At 36.1% G+C, this 16,004-nt stretch overlaps 1 protein-coding gene across 1 annotated transcript in view; it reads right to left on the bottom strand.

Annotated features, from left to right (window-relative positions):
* Positions 1-91: 91 nt before the first annotated feature.
* Positions 92-16,004, bottom strand: part of shep (RNA binding motif single stranded interacting protein alan shepard) — a 33,184-nt gene continuing 17,271 nt past the window's right edge. Inside the window, 10 exon segments of the mRNA XM_089083034.1 lie at positions 92-6,541; positions 6,657-6,823; positions 7,065-7,157; positions 7,614-7,808; positions 7,952-8,105; positions 8,620-8,777; positions 11,918-11,977; positions 14,378-14,502; positions 14,696-14,754; positions 15,243-15,504. Coding sequence (XP_088939160.1) covers positions 6,674-6,823; positions 7,065-7,157; positions 7,614-7,808; positions 7,952-8,105; positions 8,620-8,777; positions 11,918-11,977; positions 14,378-14,502; positions 14,696-14,754; positions 15,243-15,504 — 1,256 coding nt within the window. The 3' untranslated portion in view covers positions 92-6,541; positions 6,657-6,673.

Raw genomic sequence — 16,004 nt, 5'->3', positions numbered from 1 at the left:
CGGTCTCCTTTTCTTCTCTCATCCTGGAGTTTTTTTTCTTTTAAAGAGAATCGCGCCAGATGGGTGAAGTAAGAGTCGTTGTCGCTCGGCATAAATCCCCAAAAACAGATCGTTTATTGATCAAAAATAAGGGATGATAATCGTGACGAATCCGGGAACTCGCTTTTTCCCCGCACATCGCGAATTATTTAATTATTTACCAAACCGTGTTTCTTCATTACTCGTAAGTAACTCTAAAAAGACCACCGATTCAAGTGCACGCCCCTATAGTAGAGACACACATAGGGTGTTTTACGCGGTAATAATACAGGAGCGGCGGAGAGCGTGCACCCTCTCCGCAATAGCGTACGCACATTCTTTCCCTCATTTTCTTCCTGTACAAGTGTGTGAGTGTATGTGAGTAATGTGTATGTGTGTGTGTATATATACGTGTTTATGTATGTATTACGCACACGTGTGCTACAGTCTCTGTGTGTAAAATAGGCAGATGACGGTTCTTCGAGAGTACGCGTTATCTTCATTTCTTCTTCGAAATTTACGCACACACACACACACACATCTACGTACACACACACGCACATTCTCTTCCTCTCGCTCGTACACTCTCGTCGGCCCCTATCTCTTTCTCTCTCTTTCTGCTCGCAAATATCGTCGCACGATTGTTTTTTTTATTTAATTCTTTTTTCCTCTTTTTTTTTTCTTTTTTCATTTATTTACTTGTTTGTTCTCCGAAGATCCTATCTAAAAACCTCCACGTTATCTATCTCTTTCTCTCTCTTTCTCTCTCTCTCTCTCACACACAAAGACTAGCGTTTTTTAAACGATCCAAAATAAACTAAGGGCACTTTTTAGTGGCTTATGCCCCTTGTGTCGTCGACGTCGCGTGTGTTACATTCCTTATTTTTTTTTTCTTCATATTCTTACCTCGAGTTTTTTTCGTTCTTTTTTTTTTAATTTTTTTTATTTACTTTATTCATGAAAAATCTAATTCTGACTTGTTTCTTGTGTTCAACTTTGTTTTATTACAGCACCTATTCGACTTCCTAAGAGTCTCCCTAGATCTCTTAACTAACTATGACACAACTTGCCTTAACGTCTAAAGATTTTTTTTTTTTCTTCACATTACATGCTAAACGCCTTCTTTTCGTCTTTGCCTTAAAAGTATTCTCGAAATTCTACAAATTGATCCTCGCGCGCGGATTTAAAAAGAGACCTCGGCGTCCGACGACATAGTTTCCTCCGTTTTTTTTTTCTTCTACTCCTTTTTTTTCTTTCGATCTCGGAAAGAAAAGCGGCACGCACGAGGTACACATGTCTCTCGTTCCGTCGTAGAATATTACATTATAAATTCCACTTCCTTCGCCGGTTCGTTCACCGTCGAACACGAAGAATCAGCGGAGTACAAATGCAAAAAGAAAGGAGGGACGGGGGGGGAGGGGGCGCGGAGGTACATCGGAGGAGGAAGAGAAGGAAATGTAGAGGAAGAAACCCAAGATGTCTCGAGTAATTACAGCTAAGTCGCTTAACAAACACGTGTAAAACAATGACTTAAAAACTTGGAAAGCTAAGGACTGTACAAGTCGAAGTACAAGACGATGATCTAGTCTATCACCTCGGACCTCGCTTTATCGCTAATTCACTCACTCTCTTTCTCTCTCTACCTCTCTCACACGCACCACACACGTAATCGCTTTCACTCACTTAAGCCGATTTCGACTAACATTATTTTATTCTTAAAAACATTCTATATCTTTTTTTCGTCTCTCGTTTCTCGCTCGATTAATTTCTCGCCTCCTCTCGTCTCCTTTTCTACAATCAGCCTATCAACTACGGTACGCCTAATCTAAAGAGTGTCTACGCGAAAACCTCTAGAGATAGCTTTACGGAAAGCAGCATTGTCCGCAGTGGCAAGAATCGTTTTCCTGCCTGAAACTTGTTGGCGGCCGCGAATAGAAGCTCGCGAGTTCCCGCGGCGGAAGCGTCGCGTCGTTAGAGGCAAAGAATCGCATAGGAAAAACAAAAATTCGTGATGATTTTTCGCGTCTGACGTCCACGCGATTCAATCGCACGTGGGTGGTGCATCCCTCCGAGCGATCGGAATCGTTTCCGGTATACGCTTCCGGTCCTCGGAACTGGATAACTAACTCCGCTGCGGAAACTCCACGAGCCTCCGCACCTTATCGACGAGTTCAAGAGCCCACATCCGGCCAGCCCACGCACCCGACCCGCGGTGCGCAGCAAGCAAATAATTCCTTACTATTTATACAATTATACAAGTAGTTCATATATATATATATGTATATATATATATATATATATATATATATATGCTGTAGAATTATATATATGTATACATATTTATCAATTAATATGAATAGCCAGTCAGTCTTGACGGGTGCGAGGTGCATAGGCTGAACGGTGCCCCACGCCCGTGCCCCCCATGCCCGCGACAACACACAGAGGGAGGGTAGGGGACACGGGGGATGAGAGGCATATTCGTATCCTAACTACTATGTAACTAAACTATTATTCTACCTATCTACGTCTATCTATAAACTTAGTCGCTTCTTAATCCAATAAAAGATCGCCCTTCTCCCTTTATCTCCTAATCCAAGCGAGTGCTTGCTCACTTGTCACGCTTAGCCTATGGTTTTTTTTTTTTTTTAATCATCAAGTTCAACTCTACCTATGCGAAAAACACGTCGCCGCAAAAAAAAAAAAAAAAGACGCGTCTCTGCGCGTTCTCTGTACATAATAACTATCTCGCTCGCGATCGCTCTCCTCTTCTCTTTCTTTCTGTTTCGGCTATCCTTTTTTCCGACCTCTCTCGTATAACCTCTTTTCCCGTATCCGGGGATGATGGACAAATTATATTCACCGTCCTCATCTCCTTCTTTCTCCGCTTTATCCCCTGAACCAGTCGGCGCAACTATTACTGCTGCTGTTTACTCGCTTCTCTCCCTCTTTCCTTTTTTTCGTTTGGTCAGTCACGATAATTACTTTAGTTACTTTTTTTTAGTGTATACAAGTCTCTATTTAGTAAAATTCTCAAAATTTACTATTAAAATCACATGTGGATTTTTTTTTGTCAGTCAAGTGGTGACAATCTCGCCTTGTGCAACAAATACACAATATGCACTCGCCAATAAGTGCTTCTTTCTCTCTCTCTCTCTCTCTCTCTCTCTCTCGCTTTTTCACATTTCTTTCAGCTTCCCGTCTCTCATTCCTTCTCTCTTTCACTCTCTCATTTTCTTTCGTTCTCACATTCTTTCCTTCTCAATCATTCTCCCTTTCATACTTACTCTCTGCGTTCTTTTTTTTACTTTTTACCTTAATGCGTGGACTCAAATCGAGTAATAAAGTCTGTATCTTAAAAAATAGCTCGTACTCCACCTTTCTACTTCTTCGCCCTCATTTTTTCTTTTTTTTTTTTTTTTTTTTTTTTTTTCGTTAATTTATCTCTCTCGTTTTCTCACTCTCACTCTCTCATCATTGTGATGTACCAAAATAAACTAAATATATTATTTACTTCAAGTCTCAACAGTGTAAAAATCTTTCATACGTTTAGATGACGTCAATAATAGTAAATCGTTAATTATAATAATACAGCGTCATTATTGTAATATTATAATAATAACTACGCGACTCGTCTCTCTCGTTCTTTTTCTCTCTCTCTCTCTCTCTCTCTCTCTCTTTCTTTACTAAACCTACCTAACTACCTGCTCGCTGCCGTTTCTTTTTCATCTTTATCAATTTCTTGTATGTCGCACGAGTAGTCCGCAATTTTCGCGTATTTTTGGTAAAAAGCTTTTCTACATTCTCTCCCTCTCTATCGCTCCTTCATTCGATCTTTGACTATCAATCCTAAAGTCGGACAATGCGAAACTTCGCCGGATGCACGAATGATAATGATGACGATGATGATGATAATGATGATGATGATGGTAGTGATAGATATAGGAGAAGAGATATTCAAAAGAAGGGGAAGAGATGGAGATCTCGTTGGACGCAGGTTGTAACGTGAAGAATAATCAAGACTCAAGCGAGGCTCAACTCGAAGGTATTTAATAAATTCAAGTAATATAAGCGTTTGCTTTTTGCAAATTTCCAAATTCTTGAGAAAATATACTCATCTCGGTAAATACATTATCCGCGCGATCGCAAGGACGCTCCGGAAGTTCAATCCTCTTCGATCGAATTTTCCGTTTGATCATTCAGACGAATACTTATTTTATTTACAGCCATCAATTTCGAAAGATGACAGAGTGTCGTCTCGATTACTCTCCCCTCGATCTGTCTATACGCGCGTGTATTTGCATGCATGTATACGTATATATGTATACAGCGTAAATCGATGCATCTTTACGTTTTCCTTTCGTCTATCCTTTCTCGACAGTATATATAACGTGTTCCTTCGATAAAATAAATTAATTTACATTCTAGTTCCTCATCGTGTAACAAACCTACTTCTCATTTCTTGTAAATCTCTCTTTCTTTCTCTCTCTCTCTATTTCAAACACATTTTCAACCATACTTTTCCTCTGTCTTTCTCTCCCTCTTTCTCTCTCTCTCTTTCTCTCTCGTTATCTTGCATTCTGTTTCTCGAGTTGTCGCGATTTGATTTTCTTAGATTTTCTCTAATCTTTTTTTCTTTTATTATTATTACGGACTGCCGCTATGTCTGCGTCTATTTTGTTTTTCTTTCAAACAGTCCGACAATTCCAATTCAATAATGTATGTAATCACGCGTACAAAATCTATCAAATTGACAACGAAAACAAATGTATAGAGATATTTAACACAAAAACAATTACAGATATATTAATTAGAAAATTAAGATTTGACTCCGCATCTGAATTTACCGATGCGTAAAAATATATTATAACAATTTTCTCCTGCATATATATATTTCTCTCTTTCCCTCTTCCTCTCTTTCATTTAACGGATCTGTGTGAAAAGGCACGATTCTAAAAAAAATATCTGTATTTACTGTACAATTAAAAATTGATATCGATCCGTATCTAACTTGTAATCATCGTAAATATAACGCTCTAAAAAGTACTGTTTCATTTTTTTCTTTCCGTCTTTCGTACAATAATTATACGGAATATATTTTGAAAATTGCATTCCTCCCCTTGCCTATTTTAGAAACAAAATTTTACCGTCGTCCTTTCCTTTCACCGGTTGTCTCTGTAATTTTATTTATAATAAAAGTTCGTTGTCGTTTAAAAAAAAAAAAAAACAAAAAAAAACAAGGAAACGCAACGCGGTAGAGATGCGCGGTACCGCTAGAAAATTGATAGACTACCAGTATTTTCGTTAAAAAAAAAATACCTCTGCGTGACGATGCGCGCGTATATACTCGGCGTGGAATGTTTCTGAATGTAAAAGCGGAAAATGAAAAAAGGAAAAAAAAAAAAGAACCTGAAAAAACACGTGAACTCTGATGAAGGTGTGGTAGTATATTTGTTTCGTATATCCTATGTAATCTGCACGCGAGAGAACGAATGGGATGAAGTGCATTATCACGGAAGATGAATCGTGTATGTTCACGTGTATGTATTCTCAGCTGCAGACAAGTATTTTTACTAGTTTCGCGAACGAATACCTCCCCCGAGATTTTAAATTGTAATTACGAATCTCTGAATTTTTTTCTCTCGATGTTATATCGTCCTGAAAGTAGCGCATCCTCTCTTCTTCTCTTTCATACACTTTTTTCTTTCTCTCTCACTCTCACTTTTGCTCTTTCTCTCTCTTGTTGTATATTATTATTATTTACTATTATTTCCTCGGGAAGAATTCTCCTTTGTATATTTCTGAGCAGTATTACTTTTTCCTCTCCTTTCCTCGTTTTTCTTTATAGTAAACGCATACACGCACATTCTCTCTCTTTCACTCGTTCATTGAAATACTTCTCCATACTGTCGAGCTCTCGAGATTAGCTTCGATTAGCTTCTGTCATCTGTCCGTAGTAAACATAACATCTAAAGTTACATCATGGAAGCCTATCAGCTTGACAGTAACTGTTCTTCGTAAATAACTTGATTTTTTCATTACTGTCGTGTACGATGTATGTTGGACATGTGTCTGTATGTATGTATACATGAAAGTGTACGTGTAACCGTCACGTAGCTTTAACGGAGCCATACTGGTATGGAAGCACGTGCCGTTCCACGAGAATGACACGTGATCGCTCTTATACTCGTTTTCCTGTACTTCCTTCAATTATTATTCTTTCTCTCGCTCGCTCGGTTTCTTTCGCTCTTACACATTCTCGCAACATTCATTCTGCCTACTCGTTGCAAAATATCATCTACTTTCCTCTATTTACTGTTGGATAAAACGTATAAAAACGCTGGCAAGTCAATTTATCGTGAGGAAGAATCTTATTCGTTACGTAATGTAGTTTTTTTGTTTCAAATCTATTCTTAGTGTAATCCGCTCTCGTATCTGTTGCTACTCTGCTTCATTCTGCGCATATTTTCATGTGTCAATCAGTAAGCCTTTCCTAATTCACGTAACCCTTAGCGCGATCGTACATCTGCAACCGAAAAATATTTTTACGATTTGTTCAGCTTATTGTGGAATGCTAAGGAATTTGTAATTCGATACAATATCGCGTGATACAACACATAAGAGGGAGAAAGAATCCTGACCTATTGTAAACCGTGGCCTACTTAGGCTGCTGAGCCTGGTACTGCTGGTAAGAGTCGTCGGGGGACGCTGCGTTACTCGTCTGCTCCGACTCGCCTAGTGGCATAGTGTGAATGATACTAGGAGCAGGATAAGTCGTATAAGGATAGGGATGTGGGCTCGCTATGTACTGAAAACAAGAAACAAGAAGAATTAGTTTTTACTTATCATCTTTGGCTCAAATTTAATAATACTTGTATACGAATATCCGAAAGACATCATAAAGATCTAATTTAACTCTAAAAAAATTCACAAACTCTATATAAAACAACATTTAATAAATAACATTTTTAAAACAACATTTAAATTTCAATCTTTGAAATGTTCTTTGGAGATTCGTATTTAGCTGGTAAAAAATTAGAAAAACTTACGGAACCAGTGCCGAGATGTAAAGTAGACATTTGCGTAGTAAGCTGCGGAATCATACTGTATTGCGGATTACTAGGATCGGCTGATGGTATCATCTATAACAAAGATGAAATGTAAAACAAAAACAATGACAAGCGGACGATACATGATGAAAAAAATAGATATAACAATACGCAACAAATTTAAGATATAAACTAAACATGACTTTCTCGTGAACAAAAATAGCATATTTCAAATATATTCCAAAAACTGAATTTGACAGTTAATTAATTTTATTAGATATCCTAATTTTTCAATCAAATGATTGAATTAAGCTTATTTCTAACAATTATGAAACGACTATAGAAAACGACATTAGAATAAGTTAGAACAGTTCTACTTTAAAAAAGAAATGTCTTAAATTTTAAATCTACAAATTCTATCGTATCTGATGTACCATGCACATACACGAAATTATGTTATTCCTCGAATCAAAACTCGATAAAAAAAAATTTTTTATCATATGTGCAAAGCAATGAAACAAAACGAACGAAAAGTGTATAAAAACTCACGTCAACCTGTTGCATATGTGGCGGGGAAGGATGCACGAGGTAAGGAGCCACCCACGGGGTGCCTGGCACACTGTAACCAGGCAATGCCTGACTGTAGTGACGACTGTACTGTGTCAGAGCTGTCGCAGGAAGCATGTGAGTCGTAGCAACGCCGTTCTGACCAACGCCGCTTGTATCGTAATTTAAAGTCATGTTCTGAAAGAGATTTGCAAAATAATTAAGATTTGGTATTGACTCATCCTTAACATATTACACTTATGTGACGCTTATGTGACGCTAATATGACGATTCTATGTAATATTATGACTTGAATCATAAAAGTAAAAATGAATACGTACTTCGCCGGTTTCTCTCCATATTGTACTCTTGAACAACGATTTCTTTTTGTTTCCTCCATCGGCAAACTTAACTAATAATGGATCCTTTGCGCCTGGTAGTGCCTTTCCATTAAACATTTGAATGATCTGTTCACATTTTTCCTTTGATTCCATTCTGTAATCACAGAAATACCAGGGTTATTTACAAGTTTTAATTTATTATTATTTATTATTTATTATTTATTATTTAAGAGAACGGAAGACGCGATATAATTTAACGTATGATTCAATAAAAAAAGTCTTGATAAGATTTCTTGAAGAAGAAACTTCAATGTTCCGGAGCTTTAAACTGTCCATTTGAAAAAATTCGTTCAATAATTATTTTTTGCCAAGTTACATAAATTTATATTTCGCCATTGATGTCATCAATTCGAAATAGTGCTTTAATTTTGATGATTATACGCCGACATAAAATAAAAATTTAATTTGTTAAATGCGCTTTGGCGTAAATGTATATAAATTGTATTTTAATGTGTTTAGATCACACATGTATTTAGATCACACATGTGTTGTGAAAAATAAAGGTGCGACAATAAATGATGAGTCAATCGCTTTTATTGTCTTTCAACAAATCTCACACGAAGCAAATCGTCAGGGAGCTATGAACAATACACGGATTTCATGCGAACCTTGCGAATCCAACTCCTTTGCTCTGGCCGGAAGTGTCGCGCAGGATACGCGTAGAGATAACTTGTCCGTATTGAGCGAGTAATGCCTCGACGTCATTCTCTTTGAAGGTCAGCGGCAGGTTGGCGATGTACAGATTGGTGGGGTCCTGCTCCTGTTGCTGGGAAAAGAGTAAAAACACTATGCAATTACGTATAGCAGGGCAACACATTGGATATAATGATTTCCAGACAAATCCGAAGCGGACTATCATTTTAACTTCCACGACTGTCGCTTCTATCAACGCTCTCTGTGAATTCAATCGATCACAAATGGATGCACAGGCGAGACGAAACGATAATGTACAGACTCGAAACCGATTGAACACGCCTGCAAAGTCTGTTTAAGTATTTCAATATCAAAAAATTAAATAAGATATATTTCAATATCATCATTTATATGTCGTTTATCGTGTCGTCGTTATAGATTGACATGGAACTACGAAAGAACGAGAGAAAAAAATCTTGTGATAAACGAGTATATATCGCGACTACGTACGATTTCCTCGCTTAGTCTGGAACGTTAAAATGATATTCGCGAGTTTACCGAATGACGAAACAATAATAATGACACACGGAAAGAACTTTAGCTCTCGAGATGCTTCTAACTGCAATTACGCGGACACGTGCGAAAAAAAATGAATCTGAATGTCGTACGCACGAAAAGTATCGGTAGCCACGTCGTAAAATAGCACAACGTAAAACGTTTCTACCAACATTGACACTACGAGGAGACCATTAAGCAAGTAGTCGCCGTCTAAATTTCGAAGAAAAAGTGCAAAAACAGGGAACGAATGGGTAATATCGAAGACCGATACCGGAACCGACTGGACGATTATTAGTCTCAATGTCGGAAGGTCATCATGCTTCATGGCAATTACGTTACCACATTCTTGGTGGCTCTCTAAATTTGCTTGCTTCTAGGGATGCATTCGATTCATCTCTCTCGGCTAACGCGAGTTTCTACTCTCTAAGGATCTCGCGATTTTGCGTTCTGTGTGCGCAGAAAGCATGCTAACGCGATATTAAATTATATTCCATACAATACATACAATACATATTAATAATTTCCGTGTGAAGTTTCGGCTTTAATTCTTTCTCTACGATTCAGAAGAAGTCCTAGGAAGTAGGCGCGACAGAGATAAGAGCAAATAGAAAAAAAAAATCAGACATAAAAATAGCCCGAACGAAGTAATACAAAATGAATGAAAGGGTCAAATAGAAACATACGAAAGGGTCAAATAGAAACATATCGAACTGTAATAATATAAAGTATATAAGAAAAGAAGACAGATTAACAACTCTTTACTTATCAGCCAAATTTGTATTAATAAACTAATTTCTTGTACAAGATACTGATGATAAGACATGTCGCCTGTGCATACACTTTGTTGCGTTTTTTTTCCTCCGTGAAACGGAATTGGACAAATTTTTCCGTGTATTATGCACGTGAGGTGAAATTTGATGCGAAACGCTTGTTTGCGCAATGATAATCGTCTCGAGTTACCGTGGCGTTTCAAAATTTCGTGACGTACGTAACCGATATACACTGTAAATGTATCACAGAGCGTTTGCAAAAAAAAAAAGAAAATATTTCTACAATATATTGGCAGCATTTAAAATAAGAAATAATCGAGAACAATACTTATAAATTACGTTTATCTATCTTCACGTTTCTAATGTTATTTACATGTGTCGAAAATCGTCTTTGTCATTTTTACAAATAACCATTCAAAGCGGTAATAAAGAATAGGATCAAGTAACATGTGACATTTCATTGGAAACAGAAAGAGAGAGAAAGAGAAAGAGAGAGAAAGAGAGAGAAAAAGAGAAGCATGATAAAGAAAAGCACAGGCATTTTTACGTATACATATATATATACATACATATATGTATATACAATTATATATCGTATATGAGTATGATGAATGAATGTAGAAAGAGAGAGAGAGAGAGAGAGAGAGAGAGAGAGAGAGAGAGAGACTCTTGATGAATATAAGTGTCGCACAAAACACATAATATATGTGAAGTATATGGACGTACATATACATGTGTTCATGCTCTGATCTTCTGTTTGGGACTTCCACAGGAGAGTACAGGGTAAAGTGGAACAAAGGAGAAAATCGAGGAGATGAAAAGAAAAGAGAAAAATAAAGAAAACATAGAAAAGAGCAGAAATGTGTGCGTATCTGAAGACTGATGAGATATTATGCACCCTCAAGCATATTTCGAGATCCACCACTTTTGTCAACAAACCAATCAAAAGTATTCTACGATTACTTGAGTATATACTTATACTTTACGACAATTTACTTCAATCTTGCGAATGCATTAAAACAAAAAAACGAATAATGAAAATATCATGATATATAAGCCAAGCTGATGGCATTTAAATATATGTATATTTATGGTTATGTATGTATGTATATATATATATATATATTATATATATATATATATATATATATATATATATATACACACACGTAAATATACACATACACGCATATATATACATATGTATGTACATACATGTGCGCATGTCCACACGCGCAATATGTATGTGGACTGTTGCGGAACGAGGCGATGTCAATTATTAACAAAGCGGATTCTTTTCACGAGCAAATTCGAGATATCCGCAGACTTTTCGTTTCTACCGAAAAAATTTCGCTATCAATCACATCGTTGTTCATTTCGCAACATCCTGTATATATGATCAAATACAGTGGAAACTCGATTATATCGAATACTATCTGGCCGAACGTTTGATCATTCGAACGGTACGGGAAGAACGTGCGATTATTCCGACGGGCGTTTCCTCGTGAAAACGATCGTTCAGATAATCGTCGAATGTTTCTCACACCGTTCACATGATTAAATATTTGATTAAACATCATTCGGATAATCCAGATTCCGCTGTGTTACATCTTAATTGTACTTTTATATTCCGATAGGACAGTTCACAGATTCGTCGAAAATACGACCTATGCTATCGGGAACTTTTCTATAAGATTCAACAGCTTGATTTATCATTGACATTTATCATTGACATTTTCTCTCGAGCGGCTCTGTCCATTTTATCTGATTCCGATTATCTCTTTTACTCCGTATCTATGACTCTCTGTAATCCTCTGTAATAAATATCATTTATATTCATATGATTATATTTATACGAATAATTATTCATATTTATGCGACTTACATGAAACAATCGACTCGACTTGATTTTTCATTTTACGTAGAACAAGTAATGTTTAATTACCGAACATGAGGTCCCGTACTTTCTGAATCTTACGACCGGCTCCCGAATGCACTTGTCAACCTGTAGGTGTGTTGTGATTAAAGTTTCATTATATACTCGTACATATACGTAAGACAAGTGTACGTGTCAATCCGAACCAACCAACACCCCCCGAAGAAAAACACCGCCTATATTTGAATGTGACCGTGTAGTCTTCTGGGTGTAGGATTAATTGAAAATACGGCACTGTATCGCTTTTTTTTTTTTTTAGTTATATCATATTGCATGCGATTGACATTATCATCATCATTGTCACACAGCTGCTGGTCATCACACCCCGTGCTTTTTACCGCGGTCAGCTTTGGAGGAACTATTCCATTGGAGTTAGTCGTATGGGGAAAGGGAGCTAATGGTACAAACAGGCGGGAAGCCGATACTCTCTCGTTCGGCAGTGTGTGCTTTTTCTTTACTTATAGTTGTCTCGAGCAGGAACGCGATTTAATGCAAGAAAATATAAAACTGAGACGACTATCGCAGAGCAGAGTCGGGCGAAATGCAATCGGATCAGCTAATAAGATCAAATCAGCGTGATTATCGAGTGGCAGACAGTCGCGACTTTAATCACCTTACAAGATATTTGCGTCAACATGCAAATCATCGTTGTCTTTAGTGAAGAAATAGACGATCACACCGCCGAACACTGCTATCGAGTCGACATTGACAAATCTAATTCAGTATTACTGTTCCAGGGTAATATTCTTTTCTTTGGACTGCTAACGTTACACGAATAACATAATAAACATATGTTGCACAATATATCGATGTTACTATGTTAGAACTACTACTGACACGTCACTTATGCTGCTATACTTCACTTCAATATTCTTCTTCTTTTTGTTTTCAAATCATTCATCGAATCGACAAACAAATCAAGTCGCTTTAACTCAAGCTTCAAAGATAGTATTCATAGATGAAAGTAATTATAAAATAATGATCTCTGATAACAAACACATTTAACAGTTAACTGCAGTTAAATTATGTTAATATTATTATTGACTTTTTCAAATTTTACTAATTACTACTTAATTATCATTATTGATTAATTGTAATCATTCTCAAATTTGTTTATTATATATTATACGCATGATTATCCATAGTAAGTAAATATCCTTCATATGATGATTAATTAGAATTTTGCTATGACATGTTATTTTTCACAACATATCATATAACAATTAATTATCGAGATGACATAACGCCCAAGAAAATATATTAAATGTTTATGAACGCTTGAAAGAAAAAGCATGACAGACAGCTAGAGATTCATTTCATCGAAATTATAATTCTTTAGCAAGTAATGACTATGAATACGTTCCTAAACTTTATAAATATCGATGGGTTATTAAATTTCTAGAGGGGCTTGAAATTAATGCTGAAATTTGCAGAATGCAATTCTCATGTCATGACGATCGTAGATATAAATGTCGACATAGCATAGTATCGGCTGTATTTGTGGCCGAGGTATAGCAGCAAGCACCGATAGAGGTCTGGTAGATAAGGTACATAAGATAGAATGACAGACAAAGTATCAGAGAGAATTTCTAGATAAATGAAAGAGGCAGAGAGAAGTGGAGACAGGCTCTCGACAGAAAAAATATTACAATCCCGGTGCAATCAAGTATATAAAGAAACACCTGCAGAAAGATATCGCATATTTATTGGAAATATATACGTAACTCTTCTATTATTATATTAAATATAAATTCTCTACCAAATTAATTGTTAATTACAATTGTTTAAGAGAATTTCTACCGAATATTTAATTTCTGAAATTATATATACGAATTAATTATCGTAAAATTTAGATTTTATTAGATTTTACTTAAATTAAGCGGGATCATCTATGAAATACCAAACGAAAAAAAATATTTTAACCTGATAACAAATATTGAAATTTTTCCATATATGAATATGAATTTCCATTTATAAGTTTTTCCGTATATAAAGTGAAAAACTGAAGAAAGCTTTCTGTAATGATATCTTTTCGTGCACAAATGTTAAATTTTAGAGTTATTTTATAACAGTTATTAAAACAATGATACAAAGTAATCTAAAATTTAAAAACGATAATACGTCTATTATAACTGATCGAAATACGCTGTATAACACCTGTTTCAAATGCTGCACACAATGGAAGAGAAATCGATATCGAAAAGGCATCGCATCTCGCACCCGGAAACAACGTAAGATCTATCTCGATCGACTCTCCAACGAAACGACCTCGCGAAAAAAAGTGGGGGGGGGGGGGGCGAGAAGGAGAACGGAGAAATAGATGGAAAATATAACAGAACACGACAAACAGAATGGAATAAAAAATGATACAGACAACGAAAAGAGAGAAAGAAAGAGTGAAAGAGAAAGAGAGAGAGAGGTTTACTGTTACTTTGGTATTACTCTGTACTTGCATGCACAACCACGTACACTGTCCAGTCTACGGAGCAACCAGATACCCACTTTCGCCATCTGCGCTTGGATGCCCTTGGCGACCAGTGCTTTCACAGCACCCTCTGCCGCCATCGGTGACTCGAAGTCTACAAATCCGTAACCTGCAACATAATCATGATGGTATAAAATTGTCCCGCTGATAATCATTCATAAGAAAATAAATGTTTATCGTTTATGATCAGAATTCGCGGTAATATCAATTAAAAGAAAAATAGAAAATGTTAAAACAATGAATTTTAATTACTAAGCTACTAGGAAGTTAGAAAACACTAAGTATGAATAAGTGTTAATTACCTTTACATTTGTTTGTATTTTTGTCTAAAATCGCCTTGGTGGAAGTTATAGTTCCGTACCTGCAAAAATATCGGGTTTTGGTCTTATGTATTTGCATAATCGCTATTTACATTCATTACAGTGTGTCAATAAGAAATAAATTATGGATGTAACTTATTGTTAATAAACCACCAATTATGTAATAGTTGATAGATTTTAATTTCTATCTTTAATCAAATATATTATAAAATAAAATATATTTATGAAATACCAGTTCAAAGTTAAAACAGTTGCTTGATAAGCAAAAGGGTTTGAAGCAATTCGAGTTTGAATCCCGACATTATCATATCATGTATACATTAGAAATTTTTATTGAAATAAAAAATATTCTATTGTATGTAAAAAAAAAGGGCATGAACTCGATGGCACATTGTCACATTTATATTAGCAAGATATTCATTTTCTTTTAGAGAAACTCTCTTCTTTTGTCGACAAAACTATCTGGATTCACAATAATACGTTGAATAAAGATCACGTGCTGTACAACGTGCGTTACAACGTTACTTACTGAGAACACATATTAACGAGGTCTTTGTCAGTCGTATTCTGGTTGAGGCCACGGATGTATAGATTCGTTTTAGATAGCTGCTCTGCTTGTTGACCCTGCATAGCATTGTTGCTGAGATTCGTGCTCATCGTCCCGCTTTGACTGCCGGTAGCACTACTGGAGCTGCTATTAGTGTTCGCCGGGGATGAAGCTGTAGGCACCCGTTGTCCACCATACTGCAAGCATCATCAATACTGTGTGATAACTGAAGATGTTCGGGAAAAGTCAAGGGCAATTAATTTTACGCAGAATATGTCGTTTTTACCGAATCGACCATTAGTTGATGCAGCATGTATTCTCTTAAATTCGCATTGCAATAGGCTAAATCGCATATTTGCATGAAGTTGGCATTTCGCTTTTAATACATTACATAATCGAAAATTAATGGTAACAAAATGCGAAATTTACTAACTTCACAGTAACATGTACACAAGTACAAGTGTCCAAAAGATATATATATATATATTTTTTTTTGAGATTTATTTTCCGCATTTCGTAATTAGAACTCATTTGAAAATGCAGCAGAAATTTTTAACAAAATTTTTTTTAGAAAGCAACAAGAACTCTACCAATTGTACTGAAATTCGAAAAATGAAAGTATCACAACATCTCGCATAGTAACATTAAAAATATTATAAATCTGCAATATATCCCCTTTCTCGGTACAATTCATTTCATTTAATTTATAAATGTCATACACAAAGTAAAATCAAAGTCAATCAC

The sequence above is a fragment of the Pogonomyrmex barbatus genome, unplaced genomic scaffold (assembly GCF_055798465.1).
Source record: "Pogonomyrmex barbatus isolate J1 unplaced genomic scaffold, ASM5579846v1 scaffold7, whole genome shotgun sequence".
Lineage (NCBI taxonomy): Eukaryota > Metazoa > Arthropoda > Insecta > Hymenoptera > Formicidae > Pogonomyrmex > Pogonomyrmex barbatus.
The sequence above is the reverse complement of the archived record's forward strand: the minus strand, read 5'-3'. Positions and strand labels throughout refer to the sequence as shown.